This window comes from Erpetoichthys calabaricus, chromosome 14 (genome assembly GCF_900747795.2).
Source record: "Erpetoichthys calabaricus chromosome 14, fErpCal1.3, whole genome shotgun sequence".
Classification (NCBI taxonomy): domain Eukaryota; kingdom Metazoa; phylum Chordata; class Cladistia; order Polypteriformes; family Polypteridae; genus Erpetoichthys; species Erpetoichthys calabaricus.
In genome coordinates, this window is record NC_041407.2 from 23,872,501 (window position 1) to 23,892,301 (window position 19,801).

The following is a 19,801-nucleotide window of genomic DNA, read 5'->3' on the forward strand; positions in this document are numbered from 1 at the left end:
AAACCAATGTGAAAGACTGTGCATCTCTACTTGCTTGGAATAACTGTGATATACGTCAGAGTTTGCTGCACCTGCAGTTCTGGATAAGGAGTGGTGGCAGTAATGCTTTGGTTCAGCAGACTTGTAGTCAAGGTAACATTTCATTCCTCAGACTTCAGCTTTTTGCTATTGTGCTGTATTGTGATTTTCTTTTAAAACTTTTGTGGGGTAGTTTGTGGCTAAAGTTCAATTTTCGAGCCGAGTGTTGAATTGTTATAAATTTTTATTGATAGCAAAACTGAATACCTCAATCAAAGTTAACAATAAACTTAATTTTTTTTCTTCTTACAGCACCACCAGGTAATGAAAAGTTGCATCATGTACCACTTTGTGACCAAGGAAGCACAGAAAGCCTGCTGGGTTTACATAATATTAAGACTTCACCAGATCTTCTCTCTTTTCTAAAGGTAATTATCATGCTGCTCATGATTACAGGATAATGGAATTAGAGGAGACTGGTTACGTGTTAATGTGCATTTTTTAGGAATGTACATGACTTGGGGTCAATTTCTGAATAGTCATTTTCTTTGCAAAGTCGAATCAGATATATACTTATTGAACTATGATTATGTGAAAAGTAACACAAGATGCATAGGTCAATTTTAAATATATGAAGTTAAACCTTCTCCTTTTGGCTACTCCAGTTAGGGGTCGCCACAGCGGGTCATCTTTTTCCATATCATGCTGTCTTCTGCATCTAGCTGTGTTACACCCACTACCTTCATGTCCTCTCTCACCACATCCATAAACCTTCTCTCTGGCCTTCCTGTTTTCCTCTTACCTGGCAGCTCCATCCTTAACATCCTTCTCTCAATATACACAGCATCTCTCCTCTGCACATGTCCAAACAAAAGCAATCGTGCCTCTCTGACTTTGTCTCCCAACCGTCCAACCTGAGCTGATCCTCTAATGTACTAATTTCTAATCCTGTCCATCCTCGTCACACCCAATGCAAATCTTAACACCTTTAACTTGGCCACCTCCTGCTCTGTCTCCTGTGTTTTGGTGTCACCATCTTCAACCCATATAACATAGCTGGTCTCACTACTGTTTGTAGACCTTCCCTTTTCACTCTTGCTGGTACACACCTGTCACAGATCACTCCTGGCACTCTTCTCCACCCACTCCATCCTGCCTGCACTGTCTTCTTTGTCTCTCTTCCACATTCCCTGTTACTCTGTACTGTTGATAACAAGTATTTAAACTCCTCCACCTCTGCCAACTCTATTCCTTGCATCCTCACCATTCCTCTGACCTCCTTTTCTTTAGCCTTTTCACCTTATTCCTCATCTCCTTGTACTCCTGTCTACTTTCTGCATCTATCTGACTATCCTGCTCCTTCTTCTTCAACAACTTCTTCCTCTGTATACTCTCCTGTACCTCTCCATTCCAACACCAGATTGCCTTATTCTCCTTCCATTGTCCTGTCCAGATGTCATGCCAAGCACCCCTTCTAGCTATCACCCTTACTACATCTGCTGTAGTTGCCCAGGTATCTGGTAATTCTTCACTGCCACCCAGTGCCTGTTTTACCTCCTCCCTAAACTCAACCTTACAGTCTTCCTTTTTCAACTTCCACCATTTGATCCTTAACTCTACCCTCACTCTCCTTCTCCTCTTGATATCCAACATCGTCGTACAGACCACCAACCTATGCTGCCTAACTACACTTTCCCCTGCCACCACTCTGCTGTGTCCAGTCTCCTTCCTCCTGCATAGGATATACTCTACCTGTGTGAATCTTCCTCCACTCTTGTTTGTCACCCTGTGTTCCTTGAATGAAATTCAAGATGAATGAAGTTCAATATAAAATTAAACCTAATATTTAGTAAATACAGTTAGCAGCTTTCAAAATAATTGAGCAAAAATGTTAGATACATTTCTACCAAACACAACAATTTTTACATAACATTCTCAAAGCTGCTTAGTTGAATTCAGGGTTATAGAAGGTCTGTGTCTATATGGCTATACAAGGCACAAAGAAGGAGCAAGCCCTGGATAGAGCAGCAATCCATCATAAGACCCAATCATGCATACACCCACAATCAAACTGGGCCAATTTACAGTTGCCTCTCCCAGCAATAGAATAATTTTTTTTGTGGTTCAGTGCAACTAAGCATTTCTTCATTTCAGGTTATCCATAAAATAATATTTAATGTAATTGGAATATTTAACTATTAAAGACATAATAGTGTCCTGTCATCATATAATTAAATAGTTAAGCAAAGGCATGTAAATAAATGTACACAAAGTTTTTTGTGAATGGCTTCTGTATTTCACACAGTAATTTCTACCAGAAATCGGTGAAGTATGTATTTTAATATATTTATTGAAACACATCGTGGGGAGAGGATCAGTCCTGTGTATGCTAGAATTGTTTGTCTAGTTTTAAGCTCATGAAAAATTGAAATATGTCTCCAAGTGTACTCCTTGCATTTTAAAATTTGCATACTTTTCTGTGCTTATAGTCTGAGATGCACTGAGTCTTTAATTGAACTGAAATTGTGTCTTTCAGACTAAGATTACAAGCGAAGAGCAGCTGAACGAGCACATCAGAATGCTGGTTGAATGTCAGGATATGAAACTGTATTTTACCTACAATAATTTAGAGTTCCTACTCCCTTTGCCAGTAAAAATTATTCCTGCATGTGGCGACACACCACAAACAGACAACACAAGGGAGATGGAGGATACAGTACATAGTCCAATGGAGATTTCCAAACAAGAGGATAATAACCAGTCCCCAGACCCCAGCCCTTTGAAATTGTCATCTAGGATGAAAAGAAAACGAATGCTTTGCCTGCGGGATGAGGAGGATTTATTTCAGTCCGATTCCGAGGACAGCTTTGTCACTTTATCAGCAACACATTCTACCTCCTGTATTGAAAAGAAAGCAACAATTGATCGCGACCTTGTCGAGCAACAGAAAAAGAGACAGGAAAGAAAACCAAAAACTCCATCAGAAAAACAGAGCTGCGCGCTAGTGTCCAAAACTCTTGATTCACTGGCTGATTTCCTAGAGAATGTATCTTTTCTGGACTCCTCCTTGTATACAGAAAAAAATGAAAAAGAAGGACCTTGCAATAATGGGGTTTGCTGTTGGTCAGCTGCTGAAATAAAAAATGGTCTTTCAGATGAGGCCAGAATAGAAAACAACGTGTGGTGGCATAGCTATAGTGCGACTAAAATGAAGGCTACGGTGGAGGCACTGAGTTTTCAGAGATGCCATATGCAGATTGATAAGGCACTAGATGGCACACTAAGTCGGTGTATAGAACTAGGGAGTGATCCAACTGAAGAAATCACTCTCCCACTTGCTGATCACAGATGGGGAGTGAGCCTTGTTCAGCAAACGATGTGTAAGCCCAGGTAACTCAAAGGATATTCATTCCTCTAGATCATTTTATGTATTTTAACATATTTATGAACATTTAAAAATCGGGATAACTAAAAACGTTTGTAGTGTATGATGTATGCTTTTTTGCAGACATTTTTTAAATCAGTTACATGCAAATGGTTCAGCAGAAATGTAGTTGAAGTTAGCACCCTGTGGGTTGGGTGTGGGAGCTTCAATTTTATTTTTTATAGAGATTTGGAAACAATGGATGACAAATTGGGATGCATCTCTTGTGTTGCTGGCCTGGCAACATTTTTAGTTTCTGGGATTGGTGATGTTAAAGATCAAACAAAATAAAAGTAAACTCTCACAATCTTACGTTTAACATGTTCAGGGTACCATATGGGTAATGATTTTTAGGACAAAACTGTTTTTCAGTTTTCTTGGGTGTTTTACTATGCTTATGTACAACTACTAATGGTATAGCATATGTGCTCCTTATCAGATTTTGAACTAAAGTGTTTGAACTTTTTTATTGCTTTATTAAACTAGCCTTCTGCAGAAGAGATCAGAAGTTATGGAAGCCATCACCTCCAGCAGGCTCTTTGCAAATTCAGGAAGCAGACAGGTGATTGCTGTGGACTGTCTTCCAGTACTTCGTTTGATCTGTAAAGCTGAAAAGCTTAGAGAGCAGTGCAAACTCAAACGAAGGTAAGAGCTACTCTTTTCACAAAGGAGAAAAACGCCAAATTATTTGGCATGAAATAAGGCTACTTATCAGTAATCATACTCTAATGGCTTATTCTCTCAAACAGATTCATGCACTACTTGGAAGGAATTCACTTGAATTTTCCAAGATCCGTTCTCGATGCTATGGCAGCTGGTTTTCCTTGATGTGTTCAAAGACGAAGTTAGATATTAAGTCCTTAGGCCTGTCAAACTCAATGACACAACATTTATAAGGAAAAAATAACTATTTATGAATTTTAATGTTGAATTTCAATACTTAAATGCTGGTATAAATGACGTTGTATATAGTGCAGTCTTTAAATGTGATTAGAAGTTTTCTAATTATTAATCATGTTTTTACTTTTGGAAATCATTTGTACATAAGCATCCTTTTGCTGTATAACAGCCAATATTTTCTATAAAGAGTGTACACATTAAATAAATCCATTACATTTGTTTTGTATCAGTGTTTGGTTAAAAGGAAAGTTATTTATTGAATGCAGTATTCCTAGAAAGAAGTGTAAGTGGCATTTCAAATAACTCTCTCTATTGACGCTCGGTAAGAAGTTTGGAACTACAAGCTGTGAAGTTTAAATTACTAGCATCCAAACAAGAGCAAAGTTTCTACTTCTGCCAGTAGACAAAGGATGTCAAGATAGACTGCCTGCAGGTAAACTCGGTCAAGGCATTCACATATTGTCAGGGATCTTTGGGAGTTTACAGTTTATTTGGATTGTGTGTTTAGACTTCTGATTCTTACAGCATATGCTAATCATATAGCCATACAGAGTCTTACCTTTTTTTCTTATGAGATTATTACAATAAATGACCTCAAATAACAAAAATATTCTCCCCTAGAATCATAATCTGTTTGGTGCAAGTTCTATTGTAAGAATGACTTATTCAGTATTTTATAGATGTATTGTGTTCAGCTTACCTTAGTTTTAAAAAGTTACCTCCCAGACCAACTTTTACATTTCACAAAGTACTGCATAATCAATAAAGGTGGTTATGAATGGACCTGGTCACATACTAATAAAAATATGCACATAATTGCATCACATCTGTAGTGTTAAGACTTAAGTTTTTTAGATATATAGGTATCTATGAACTCCTTACAGGGGTGGGCGTTTAAAGAAGTTGTGTAATTAGGATGGCTGTATGAGACTTATGTGGAGACCTGGCCAATCAACTAGCATTTAAGCACAGCAGCAGACGTATCCTAAATGACAAAGAAGTAATAAAGCATATAGGCAATGAATATACTGTAAGCACTGAATTTTTTTGAACCCAAAAAAAAAAAAAAAAGTTTACATGTTTCTGTTGAATACCAAAATGTCAACATCATTGCAGCAGGACAGATCTATCTAGTGTCCACTGCAATACTAATACAGAAATCAGTATGCATGCTTCGTGCGACATGATGTTAAATAGTCACCAATGCACATAGGCAGTATCCAAGCAGATGTTAAAAGATTTTTTTTTTTTTCTTCAGTTCCTGACCCGCATGGTCAACTCTGCCCATCGTGTTGTAGCCTACCACACCACATGGCCCAGTGACTTCCACATTTTCTCTTATACACACATTGGCAGGTGCTACATTGTGAACAATGGTTAGGAGACAGACATTTTCTTTTCTTTTTTTTTTTTTTTGTTATTCCACTTGATCACAATCACTTTGCCTTTTTGCCACACAGCTACTGCACCACATTGAAGCTTGACCCATTCACCAGGCATTTCACAGTGGTTTGGTGTATGCATCAGTTTTCCTTTGAAGTAAAATCTCAAGCAGTTCGTTCAAGTGAGGTATGGAAACTGTCAACTGTTATACAGTAACCTTGGTCCAGTAAAGATCTTTATACCAGGGTTACACGTTAATGAGCAATAAGGAGGTGCAGGATTTTTGAATGACCAATTCACATCATCATCATCACTATCGCTTGAGTCAAGCAATGTTTCAGTTTGTTCTAAATCTGGCATTGCGGCTTTTCGTTTGCTATTGTGTTTTTGGTCGAAGGCTCCAGCCCAGTCATGAATATTGAGGAGTTATCATAAAGCAGAACATATTGAAATATTAACGATTTTTCAAAGAATATTTTATCCATTAGATCAGGGATTCTATAAGTCTGTCCTGAGGGCCTACTGTGGCTTCAGGTTTTTGCTTCAAGCACATTCATAATCCGTGACAACTGATAACACTGATCTCAATTAATTAGCTGATTTTTTTTTTCTTTTCTTATTCTACATTAAGAATGCACAGCAGCATTATTTTTACATTTATAAGACATTTAGAAATATTTCTGCATTTGCTATAGATTTAAATACTTAACTCACTTTTGTTGTTTTCATTATATTTTACCCCCTTCATTGTATCTTAATAATGACAATTAAAAATGAGCAGAGCAGACATGCTCGCAAACACTGAATCATGAAAGGCTGCAACTACTTTGTCAGACCCACTAATTAAACAATGGATTAATTAAACAACTACAACACCCGGAAAAAAGAATGAACATCAAAATGAAAAGTATTGTTAAAAAGATACATTAAAAATAAAATTAAAAAAAAATACATTATTTCCATATAAACTGCTTAGTACATTTTAATATATATATTATATAAAAAAAATCCTGCAGAGAAACAGTAGGGCGTTGAGACGTGATCTTCACGTTAAGATCACGGAAGACACTTACAGGACCCACGAGACTAGCCACAGAGCGTCTCGCGATGACGTAGAACATGAGATTCTTGCAAGACATGCCCTACTTACAACCAAAAAAGACCACAGTCATCAAAACTCTCAGTTGTGTTTTGGCTTTGAGCACACACAGATCCAGGGCTCTCAGCGCATATAAAGACAACACGTTATAGATGAAACGTAGACGACTAAGCGAAGAAGAAGTGTGGAGAAAAGAGACTCAAAAGCAATGTTCCCTCTAAGCTGAGCGCGTGAGCAATCGCTCACACGAATTCAGAGCGTCGCTCATACTTCCCGCACGATCGCTCATTCCGACGGCGTCGCTTGTACTTATCGCACGATCGCTCACTCCGACCGTCGGAGTTGGTGCTCATAAATTTTTGGCTTAAACAAAATGTCGTTCATAAACAATGTTTTTTGCTCACTATATGCTACTCCTTAGAGGGAACATTGCTCAAAAGTGTTGGAGAGACAAAAAAGAATAATCTAGGTGCAAATTCAGAAAATAAGGAAAGTAATTATCAGCCCGGAACACGTGGAATTGGAAAAAAAAGCATGTCCAATCCGGACGTTGGCACTATACACATGCAGAGCAGGTTAGAGATTATGAAAGCAATGGAATTCGAAAGGCTCAAAAAAAAAAAAAAAAGGGCGCGATACACGTGGACAAAGTTAAAGAATATGAAAGTAGGTAAATTAGAAAGTATAAAAAAAAAAAGTAAACATCGCAGTAGCACAAACAAATGGAAATTCTTACTTGGAAAAGGGAAAATAATCACCACGGACCAGGTGTCACTGAAACAAAGCGAGGTCAGAAATAAGACAGTAGAAAAGAAAGTAAAACATCATAAAGAGGTTAAAAAATAAGGGGGCCACACATGCAGACCAGGTTAGAGTTAATGAAAACTGGAATTCAAAAGACTCAAAAACATAGGCACGATACACATGCAGAGCAAGATACAGAATATGAAAGCAGAAAAAAAGAGTGTCAAAAAAAGAAAGTAAACATTGCATTAGCGCTAAAAAAGAGAAATTATTACTCGAAGAAATAACGAAAAGGCGAATAGAGATCGAATATATGGACATAGGTGATATGTCAGAAGTATGTAAATATTGTAAGGCTTTGAAGTTTAAGTCAAGAGAATTTTAAAAACAGAGTTTAACTCACATGCATTTATTGGTTACTTTGCAAAAAAATTATTAACTGCTAATGACGAAGATCTCTTTGTCTGTGCTTAAATACCAAACAGAGAAACCTATCCTGAATTATCATACAAAGATTCAGCACATTGGAACTTGGAAGATCCCAAATATTGTTTTTATAGAAGTTCAGAAATAAAAGTGAAACTAATGAAATAGCAACACTTCAAAGAAAAAAAAAAATCTTAAAAGTGTGTATCTGGAAAAACAAAAATTGGGGTTGGCGAGCGAAGCGAGCAGGGGGCAAAGCCCCCTAGTATACAGTATGTATATATATTATTTTTTTTTACCAAGCCTTGTTTTCTAATTTCTATATTGTTCCCAAAACATAGAATCTGGACAATAACAGTTCACTTATTTGCCCAGGATTACAATTAAAACAGAAGCTGGTTGAAACAAAAACCTACAGCCACAGGGGGTCCCCAGGACCGATGCTGAGAACCACTGCATTAGATGGTGGCAGAATACCATCTCAAGAATTACTCCATCTTAACACTGTAAAACGGCTCATTACATGTTAACCTGAGTCTGACTCAGACTTAACCATATTTACACAGAAATCTGAGGAGGAGTCCTGCTCGACATTAATGCCAAAGAGGTTAAATTAGTATTTTCTAATTTAAATTTTGTGTTCTCTCTTTAGGTTTTTAACATTGGATTTAGGTGGCATAATGGTTAGTACGACAGCCTCCAAATGAATCCTGTGTCAAGTTGTCTCTATGGAGTTTGTACATTTTCTCCTCCACTGATGTAGATTTTCCTCCCATATCCTCAAAGACGGACAGATTAGGTTAGCTGTGGTCTCTAAATTTGCCCCACTGAAGAGGAGAGTGTGGGAAGTTACACATCTGTGTCACGAAACATACTACCTCCCTATCTAGGTTATTTTCCTGTACTCTATGCAGTGCTGTGAGGATAGGCCTCAAACCCCTGCAACCCTGAAATACATTAAACAGGATTAATAATGTATGCATGTATGTATTTTGGTTGTTAGAATTCTTCTTTGTATTGTTTTTAATTACAAGCATATGTATTTTTTTGCTTAACAATCTCCAAGATTTTGGAATGTGGTAGGTACTGCCTCCATATGTATGTTTATTATACCATACTAACCTATAATTTAAGATCTATAAATGCATTTCGTACATTTCCAACCACAATTTTAGGACCATAAAAATTTTCCAAGCAAAAGCTTAGGTCAAAAATCATTTTAAATTATTGCATAATGGTTTTCATGTAACCTTGTAGAATACATTTTGAGATGTATGCTACAGTTTTACCCTCACCCCCCCACCCAAAAAGCCAAAGTCCAGAAAATGGTTTCAAAAACGTCACTTTGTACATAGAGATCAGGACTTGCCAGATTTCATATCTCAATCAAATAAATACTGCGCTGTAATAAGAAAAAAGGTGTTTGAAAATACTGTGCATGAAGAATTCTTACTGGTGTTTTATCTATCCACATACTGTGATCACCCACACCCATCAGATGTCTTGTACTTTTGTACATTCTTTCACATAATTCACACCCTAAATATTAGGTGCTGGACAGTAATTCATAAAATGCTATGGCCTGTAGTAAAGCATCACACATCTCCTCCCTTCGATTTCTTGCACCTGGCTGAAACATATTCTTATACCGCACCACCATGTCCTTAGGAAAATATACCCTTGAGTGTTTCTGCATTACAGAGTCGCACAACATCTGCTGCAATAATGTGATTCCACTTGTTCTCGATTCCCCCACCATGAGACCAAAATGCTTGCCAACACTTATACGCTGCATGTTCAGTACCCTTGGGTAGTTATCCTCTTTGAACCTAGCAGCCAACAGAGTGAAGAGCATTGCTTCAACTGTACGTAGATGCAGCATAATGGGAAACAAGTTGGTGTTTTGAAGAGAGAGTGCACTTTTCTCCAGAATATACAAATCTGCTTGTGGAATCCTGGATGCGATGGTAGAAATCTACCAAAAAAAAAATAAAATAAAAGACAAGCATAAATTAAAACAGGCTTGTAAATACTGTACCTGTAACGTGAATTGGGTATTAGGCAAAATTGTGTCACATTTTGTTTTATATGCAGAAAAAGTGTCAAAATACATGGTCATCAGGTGACTACATTGAGACTAACTGCTGTTTAATGATTACCTCTCGTAATTGGTGTGCATCACATTCATAAGACCACTTCCATTATGTGTCTTAGAACATTAATTTAATGTTGATTTGTCAGTATACTTAATCATATAATGTAATACATAAAGGGAGTTAAAGATTGCCCTACACACTCACATTCGCTGCTCTTTTGACAATTTGTTGACTTTATCTCTGTACTGACCTGTGAAAGAGACATCTTTATTTATTTAGGATTTACACTACTCAAAAAATTAAGGGAACACTTAAATCATGCATTGAATCTCAAATGAAATATACAAGTGAAAAATCTTTACTGATTAATATGGTGTAATTCAATGAGAACAAAATGATGTAACAATGATCAGTGGAGACAAAAACTGTCAACCCATTGAGGGCTGGATTCAAGATCACACTGAAAATTAAAGTCAAAAACTGAAATCACAGGCTGACCCTACTTGCGTGAATTTCATCATGGCAACTCATAATATGTAGTGTGTATGGCCTTCACGTGCCTGTATGAACTCCCGGCGATGGCTGGGCGTGCTCCTGATGAGATGGCGGATGATGCCTTTGGGGTATCTCCTCCCAGACCTGAATCAGGGTACCAGTGACGCTACTTGACGGCATCGAATGCACCGGTACGTAATGTGCCAGTGGTTCTCATTTGGATTAATGTCTGGGGTAACGTACGGGGCAGTCAATGGCATCAGTGCCTTCTTCATCCAGGACCTGTCTATACATACTGGCCATATGAGGCCAGGCTTTGTCCTTCACCAGGAGGAACCCAGGGCCCAATGTAGCATCGTAAGGTCTGATAATGGCTCTAAGGATTTCATCCTAGTACCTAACAGCAGTCCGGATACTGTAGCCTAGCACATGGAGTACGGAGCAACCCTCCAAGGATATGCTCTGACAAATTCCCATCAAGCTGCACAGTAATATGCTGTGAGCACAGGGCCCACTAGAGAACATTGGGCCCTCATGAAGTCTGTTTGTGACAGTTTGGTCAGAAAAACGCACACCCGTAGCTAGCTAGAGGTAACTTTGTTAAGGCTGTACTCCTTCCTGTACGTCCTCACAGAGAGGAGCAGATACAGGTCCTGCTGCATGGTTAATACCCTTTTATGGCCCTGTCTAGCTCTCCTCGTGTAAAGACCCATCTCCTGCTATCTTCTTCATGCTCTTGAGACGGTGCTGGGAGACACAGCAAACTTTGTGATGTGATGTCATGTATGGATGTGCCATCCTGGAGAAGCCGGATTACCATTACAACCTGAATTGGCAGCAGGTACCACCTCATGCTACCAGGACTCTAGCAAAATGCAAAACTAGAAAAGAATCAGGAAGGATAAGGAGAGAGCAATGGTATGTAGCCACCACCTATCAAACTATTTCATTTTGGGGGTTGTCTTGCTGTTGCCTCTCCAGGTCACCTCTTGTCACTTTCATTTGCACCAAAGCAGGTGAAGTTGATGCACAATCGCTTAGGCTTCCTCAGAGGACAGATTGATATCCCTGAAGCTTCATTGACTTGGTGTTAGACTGTGATGATTAAGTGTTCCCTTTTTTTGTTTTTGAGCAGTGTATACTAACCAATTACTTCCTGGGCATCAGTGAATGTAAAAAGTCTTACGTAAAGAAAATTGTGTTCTGTCATTAAGAACAGAACTATAATCTTGTGTTAACTAAGATCTACCCTCTCACTCTACTTCTAATGAAGTTCATTTCGTCCAAGTCTTGCCCTGTTACTGCATCTAACACTTTGTGTAGATAAAAAGCACAGAAAAATGTATTAAATTGAGGTTTAGATGATCATACCTGTTAACATTATTTTTCCGCAAGGAATTTATTAAGCTGTTAAGCCAAGACATTGAAAAAGTGAAACAATATGATAAATGCAACTTACATCCTCCAAATACACTGCAGCCAGGTAGGTACCCCTCATGAATGCTGGACACTCTGCTTGTTGCCAATCCTGGACTACACACTTGTGATCCATGTGAGCCCATGCAATCCTATTCGTGCCATACACTATCGACACTATGCTCTCTGCACTCTGGAGACATTTAAATAAGACAAAAACATAAATTAACAAAAAAAAAAGTGTTCTTCTTATTAAAGAGGTTTAATGCGTAAATGCAGATCTCAGTCACCTGGTTTTCAAACCAAGTCTCAAGCAGTGGTATGTGTCGTGAAAGTGCATCATTTTACCCCTACTTGCTCTTGTTCATCACACACGTTTGCAATGACTTACTTGCCTTTAGTATTTCCCTATCCACTTCGGGCTTGATGAACTTTACAGTTGTTCCTTTGGACACTTTCCTTGCTGGTACTGAAGAAGGGCTAAGGATAGAGCTGAACACAATAGCTGTCGTTTTGTGCTTCAGCAGGGGAACACTAAGGACACTGTTCAGGTCAAGGAAGGGGCCATGTTTGCCTCGGTATTCAACAATGTTGGTTGCCTTGCGGCCCCGCAGCAGCTTCACAGCTGCCAGCTCACTCTCGGATGCAGTGTTCAGGACATGCAGAATCGTCGCACACTGCTCAGGCGTGTAGAGAGAATCAAGCGGAGCCTGGTTCTGGTCTTCACTGTTGTCAAAGCAAGTCTGAGAAGAGGGTCGCTGCTCAAGGGTGGAAGATGTAATACAGTTTCGCTGACATAGTGTACACTGACGACTCGGTCTAAATGAGTAGAAGACTTGAGGGCAGAGAAACAAGCCAGGACCTAAATAAACAAGACAGAAATTTGAATTTAAATCTTTCATTTGCACAATATGCATTTTATGATTTCTGTAATAGTGAATATCACTGTAATGCCATATACTTGTAAAAAACAAACAAACAAAAAAACACAACATGTCCAGTAATAACTGGGTGCTCTGGCAGAGAAAGGTATTTCAAAACTTTTTAACATGTTATTGTAAGGAGTTGCATTCCTTGTTGTTTCTGAGTGAGGAGATACATAAAAGGAGCAAAATAGAAGGTCCTCACTTCTGTGTTGTTTCTTATGATTAGAGTCCAAATAATGGATTCTCATCCTATCCATTCTGCACAGAGTCTCCAATATTCCTTTTCATGTTTTAGTAGGCAACTATAAAGTTCAAACCATAATAATTCATATCAAACTTAACAAAACAAATATTAATACAAATATTAAAAATGACCTTCATGAACACGTTTATAAGGTAAACATAAAAGATATAGCTTGTTCAAGGTATGTTGGGCTTTACAAAATTTCATCTGCATTCTTTGTATTAGTAGTAAAATCTATATATTCTAAGAAATGGCAACAATTTAACTTTTGTTTTAGGAATTTTAAAGACTAGAAGCAAAGCTTGTAATCAGTTATAAAATAACCCATTTCAGGTTGATATTTTGTTAACAGTGTGGCATCATGGTGCAATAGTTTAGCACTGTTGTCTGGCACCGCAGAGTGCTGGTATTAAATCTCAGCACCGGCATGGACTTTGTGGAACTTGTAAGTTGTCCCCTTGTCTCGGTGGGGTTTTTTTGTGAGGTTTTCCTCCCTCGTCCCAACGGCGTGTAGTTCTGGTTAAATGTCAACTCTGAACTTTCCCAGTATAAGTGAGTATGAACATATGCTTGGCTTTGACTGGCACCTCACCCAGGGTTTGTTTCCACCTTAAGAAAATACTACCAGGACATTGATATTGTCTATCTAAAAAAAAGGATAGAAAGAAGGGTAATGTTTCTGTCATCTTACATTTATTTATGAAATATTTAACCTGTATTCTAATTCAGGATTGGGGCAGGGGTTTGCACAAATCAACCCTGAATAAAGCACACGCTCGCACTACTCATTCTAGGCCAGATAAGGGATGGTAATTAGCTGGACATGCATACTTTGGGGATGTAGGAAGAAAATGAAGTATCAAAAAAAAAACAGAATCTGAATACTCTAAATAGACCATATTTACACCAAGTCTCCTGGCACTATATATGCTACCACCCTGTAAGACATGTTTCCAGGTAATAATTTTTAATAATAATATTTTTTTGTATTTATATAGCGCTTTTCTCACTACTCAAAGCACTTAGCAATTGCAGGTTAAGGACCTTGCTGAAGGGCCCAGAGTCCCTTTTGGCATTTTACAGGATTCGAACCGGCAACCTTCCGATTGCCAGTGCAGATCTTCTAGCCTCAGAGCCACCACTCCGCCTACTAGAGAAAGTGGTCTACATGCACACTACAACAGTGCTGTAGAACCTTCAAAATGTTTCTCTTAAAAGTAAATAGTTTTGCTAAAAACTGTATTATATAGCAAAAGACATTTGTGTGAGTGGGCCCTATAATGGACTGGCACTAGAGGCTCAACCTACCTTCTACCCTGCTAGCTCTGACCTCTGAAGAAATGCCAGGCAGAAACCCAAATCAACCAAAATAAACAAAAAGCTGCATACACAACAAGTATACACAGTCGATCATAACCTACACATTTATATTGGGGTAAATGTTATTAATACATCCATCCATCCATTATCCAACCCGCTATATCCTAACTACAGCGTCACGGGGGTCTGCTGGAGCCAATCCCAGCCAACACAGGGCGCAAGGCAGGAGACAAACCCCGGGCAGAGCACCAGCCCACTGCAGGGCTAATACATCCATCCATCCATCCATTTTCCAACCCGCTGAATCCGAACACAGGGTCACGGGGGTCTGCTGGAGTCAATCCCAGCCAACACAGGGCACAAGGCAGGAACCAAACCTGGGCAGGATGCCAACCCACCGCAGTTATTAATACAGTATACTATAACTAATTGCAATTAAGTTCCGTTATCTTTGGTAATGTAGAGTAATTTCTTGACATACCACAGATATTACTGCAGTTCTTTTAAAGAACAGAACCCCAGGGCACATGTGGCCTTCAGGAAATTGGTAAAAACTTTTTTTTTTTTGTATATTTAATTCTCTATACAGTACAGTATACATAACCCTTTCACTTATTTTACTGACAGTCTTCACATATGATGATGTTTTACTACCACCTACTGGAAAGATGAGGGAAAATATTTCTAACTTCTACGGATCAAAAGTACCGGTCCTTTTTAACCTACTATATTTTAAAACACAAGGTTGTACATCTTTCTTTTTACTACTATATGATATATCAAATAACATTTTGTTCACTTTTATATAATTAAAGGGAAAAGATTATCAATGGCATTAAACGTTTAAATTGTAAAATTACAAGTACTGCAGTGGCATATTGTAGCAAGGAGTAGTACGTTTGGTGGTACTGCCTGACAAGTTCAGACTCCTGGACTCAAATCCAAGTCCTGCACAGTTTCCATGTTCTCCCCATGTTCATACAGAACTTCCCAAAGACAGCTTACACGTAATGGGGAGTCTAGTATGGCTCTGTATGAGCACGCTTGCCCTGCCCAGGGTTAGACTTATGTGCCCACTGCAGCTGAAATGGGCAACTCTCCCAATACACCGTGCACTGGAGATTTTGAAAAAGCATGGATGGTCTACTGCTTTCTAAACATGGTAGCTCTGACATGGATTTTGCACAAGGCCATTCTGCCAAATGCTTCTAAGAAAGCATCAGTTGGAGAGTTTTTAAGGTCACTGTGCTTACTTACATTCCTTTAAACGAGTATTTCATATATGTAGCAGTTGTTCTTTTGTGTACTTCATCTAGCCCTGCTAATATAAGAGTAAAAAACTACTTCCATTATTCCATAAGTGGCTTCACATTTCTGTTATATAACATAAAACATAACAGCTGTAGATTTGGTCATGACATGGTGCAGGTTCCATTTAATTTAAGATCTTCTGCTTCAGTATTGGAGGTGTGCAGTGGCTGCAGTTTTTTGGTGCCAAACCAATTACTACAGAAGCAGCGGTTGTTCCAAACAACATTGTTGCACTTCTGAAGATTTTGAACCCTTAATTGCATCTTTCAGTCATAATGAGAAGCATTCACTTTTTGAATTGCCTCGTTTTCTTAACCAGCTGCCAATTAACAATGAAGTGCAAATGACAAAGGAACCACATACCACAGTCTTATATGAAAAAAGTGTATGTTCATCATGAAATATCTGTTTTAGTAACAAATTTGGAAAGAAATTAATAGAAAAAAAGAGAATGGTTAAGAATTAGTAAGCTCTGGGCCACAAATCATTTGAAAGATATCTTTGGAAAGGAAAAATCTAAGGGCGACTTGATATGGCAGAATGAAAATACAAGCTATGAGGTTAAATATATTACCGTCAAGGAAGGATCTTAAATTAAGCCAACTGGGTTGTATAAAAATATGCACCCATTGTGTACTGTGTTATCCATCTGTGAATATATACTTGGCCTGTATGATTAGTCTAATTTTCTCTAACAATAGATATTAGCTCAAATGTCAAACATCGTGTAATTATATATAATGCATATTGGTTGGACATGCAAGTGAGAATTTCACTGTACTCTGACTGACAATGTTTTCCTATATTCTCCAGTGCTTCTCCTCCCAAAGTGCTACAGAGCTTTTAGTCCAAGAGAGTCACATTCAGATCCTAGAGAGCCACAGTGGCTGCAAGTTTTCATTCTAACCATCTTCTTCATTATTGACCAGTTGTGTAGCTGATTAACTTCTTTTGCCTTAATTTTAATTAACTTCACTTAGTAGCCAAACAATAACGAGACACAAAATGAGCCGCCACATGACCAGCTCACCTGTGCCCATCATGCAATATCTGAAAATAAAGAAAGGTGAAGGTCTCAGTAAGGTTGATCTCTCAGGTCACCAAAACATCTTGATGGTGTTCTTAAAAAAAACAGAAAAATCAACAGCTGCTATGGTAGAATGAGAGCAGCAATAAGCCATGGAATTAAATAACAAGTTTAATTAACAGCACGAATTGGCCTCTCATTAAGAGATTGGTTGGAGTTTGGAATCCCAATTTAGCTGGTCATCCATTGGCTCGTTTCATGTCTCATTTCTGTTTGGCTGTCATTTAATGAAGAAAGGAATAAATTCAGAGGACTGAATCCTTAAAACAAGGCTATTAAAATGAAGGGAAAATGAGTTAATTAGCAGTAAAAACTGGTCACTGATTAGGAAAAGGGTTAGAATGAAAACCTGCAGCCACTGCGACATCCCTGTCCTAGAGAGTCACACTCGGATCCTAGAGCGCCACAGTGGCTGCAGGTTTTTGTTAAAGGGATGTCTTCATTAGTGTCCAGTTACTGTTCCTAATTTCAGTTAATATACTGTAATTATGATTGGCTTGCTTAATTGCTTTTTTCTTTAACCTGCAGTCAAATAAAGATCCAAAGTAAGCCAGCGGATGACCAATTAATTCAGGTGCGTCAAACAGTCCTTGAGGGCCACCATTTTTGCTCCAGTTAATTTCCTATTTAGCAATTAATGAAGCTTTTTTTAATTTGATGGCTTGTTACCATTCTCATTCTGCCACACCAGTAATTTACAAAACTGATCCTAATCCGATTGTGGACCAAAGCAGATCAGTATTGCTCAGACCTTCATTTTTCAGATGTTTCATTTAAACAAATATTGTATGAAAAGACCCAGTTGCAAATGAGATCTCAACGCAGTCGTCATCTTGTGACTCGCTTTGCATCGGTCATTGTTTGGCTGCTTGTTAAAGAAGAAACAATTAAAATGGAAATACAGAATGTTCCATTATCAAGTGGGTGGGGTGAAAAGCTGCAGCAGTATCTATTTGGCCACCGTGGCCCTCCAAGATCTGAGTTTGGCGTCCTTCCTTTAATGTTGACATCATCATCTTTTCCGCACCTCGGTGCTGTTTATAAGCCAAATTCTTACTACAGCAGCAACCCGAAATTGTCTTTCAACTTGAGTCGCCTTTGGCACTGCTGCAAAACTAAACTTTGTAGGTCGAAAGATTGGTTAACTTCGGCTATATGCGAAGGGATATCTATAGTCGTTCGACTCTCTCTTAACACCCGTTTGTATTTTTATCTTTTATCTATTCATGCAGTCACAACCGTGTGGAATTTTAACATTCTCTCCATGTCAGCGTAGGCTTCCCTCAAGGTGTCCGCTACTAGGACTCAGTTTACAGAGGGTGTACCACACACGTTCAACAAGACCCCCTTGTCGACTAATCAGAATTCCAAGATATCCCACATTTCTAAATGAAAGCATCCCGAAGCGCTCACAAGAGTTTATAGAAAATAGCGCAGATGATAAATATGAACAGATAAATAGCATTTCTGGTTTATTTTTTTTTAATAGATGCATTACATAAACGTTTTGAATACAGATTTTAAAAAAATTCTTTGATCTCCAGCTTTCCCAAGCCGCCCCTCACTCACCTCGAAACAGCGGCAAGCAAAACCTCTTTAGCGCCGCCATGACATCACGTGACCCGCTAGTCCGACACTTCCGGTATCCGGGTGGTGCCACAACGAATCTCCGTCCGTGCAGTCGTGTGGCTTTCTAAATTGTGTCATTCGAGGCATCCGCATAGATGCTTACATGTCGTTTTACACAGAGAGAAAAAAGGATTACGGTAAAAATCTGAAGGTCGCGCACAAACTAACATTTTAAAACAACTATAGTAATAAGACGGGAGAATGTGGGAATGTTCTGCACCCAGAGGAATTTTACAAGTCCAATATAAAAGAAGAGAATTATCAATGATAAAGACAGTGAAAGATGCACCATTGTAAAGCACATTAAGATCTATTTGTAGTAATAACAGTTACAGAGTACACCTGAATGAAATGCGGGTTTCCGTCTTCAATTTATTTTTGTATTGCGTTCTTTAGTGAATGCAGTTGTCAGGTAAAATATACGTTTAGAATTTACAAATTGCTAAATACAGAATTGCTACATATGAAGACACAGATTTGTTAAAACACACAGAAAAGAAAGTAGAAATTGATTAACCAAGAATATCTGGCATTAATTCATTGTTCGACTATGGCCAATTGCCAACAGAGGAGAGGAAAGGAAAAACTGCAATTGGCGGCATCCCTGAAGAAAATAAACCTCTGGGGTTTCACGATTGGCTATAACAGACATAGTAAGACACGGTCACAGTCTTGGAGACCTTGGTCAACTAGCCACCACCTCTGCCTGGTCATTCTTTAGTGGAATCTGTGCTGGGCCATCCAATCTTATGAAAGAATCTTCCATCCGATGAAGTACGTGAGATGACTTTTCCATGGGCAATAAAACAGCTTGTCAGTAGAGCAGTGCCACATCAAGATAACGAGAAGAGAAAAGGACCAGAGAAGTGTAAGTATTGGTTTATAATATTGTATTAGTTATACTCCAAATATTTTCTATTATTAATTAGGCCTTATCAACAGACGTTTTTATGGAGTGTGAGAGACATAAAATGACATGTATGTTTAACCAAAGTTTTAGAGATAGACTTTCAGACAGTGAGGAGTCCAAAATTCAGAAAATCGTCATTGTTTCTTGTATGTATATGCATTACAACATGTTTACTGAGCTTTTGGAGTATTATTGACTTTTTGAGTCAACAGAAGACATATTTATTTGATAATAATTAAGAATCTGACAGGATGCCTGCATAGTTGACCCAAATCAGAGGTAATGGAATTATTGAGTTGATTGCTTGTAAAGCTGGAGTAAAAGATAAAGAAATCTGACTTTGGCTTTATTATTATAAGTATGCCTTGTGGTT

At 38.4% G+C, this 19,801-nt stretch overlaps 2 protein-coding genes across 3 annotated transcripts in view; one reads left to right on the plus strand and one right to left on the minus strand.

The window, feature by feature from the left end:
- atad5a (ATPase family AAA domain containing 5a) overlaps window positions 1-4,568 on the plus strand; it is a 30,398-nt gene extending 25,830 nt beyond the window's left edge. The window contains exons 20-24 of the mRNA XM_051918935.1: window positions 1-132; window positions 331-446; window positions 2,555-3,408; window positions 3,929-4,087; window positions 4,192-4,568. The exon at window positions 1-132 is cut by the window's left edge and continues 49 nt beyond it. Coding sequence (XP_051774895.1) covers window positions 1-132; window positions 331-446; window positions 2,555-3,408; window positions 3,929-4,087; window positions 4,192-4,270 — 1,340 coding nt within the window. The 3' untranslated portion in view covers window positions 4,271-4,568. The remainder of the gene's footprint in view (window positions 133-330; window positions 447-2,554; window positions 3,409-3,928; window positions 4,088-4,191) is intronic.
- Window positions 4,569-9,361: 4,793 nt separating this feature from the next.
- On the minus strand, window positions 9,362-18,603 carry tefm (transcription elongation factor, mitochondrial). Of its 2 annotated transcripts, none has more exons than XM_051936309.1 (4): window positions 18,459-18,603; window positions 12,389-12,863; window positions 12,045-12,192; window positions 9,362-9,969 (listed from the first exon to the last, which is right to left on the minus strand). In XM_051936309.1, the coding sequence occupies exons 1-4, from the start codon at window positions 18,496-18,498 to the stop codon at window positions 9,541-9,543; spliced, it is 1,092 nt and encodes a 363-aa protein (XP_051792269.1). In that variant the 5' UTR covers window positions 18,499-18,603; the 3' UTR covers window positions 9,362-9,540. The 2 variants fall into 2 exon arrangements, 1 of the variants encoding a protein (XP_051792269.1); XR_007936666.1 differs by having other exon boundaries at window positions 9,824-9,969; window positions 12,045-12,194; window positions 12,393-12,863; window positions 18,459-18,602.
- Between the last annotated feature and the right edge of the window lie 1,198 nt (window positions 18,604-19,801).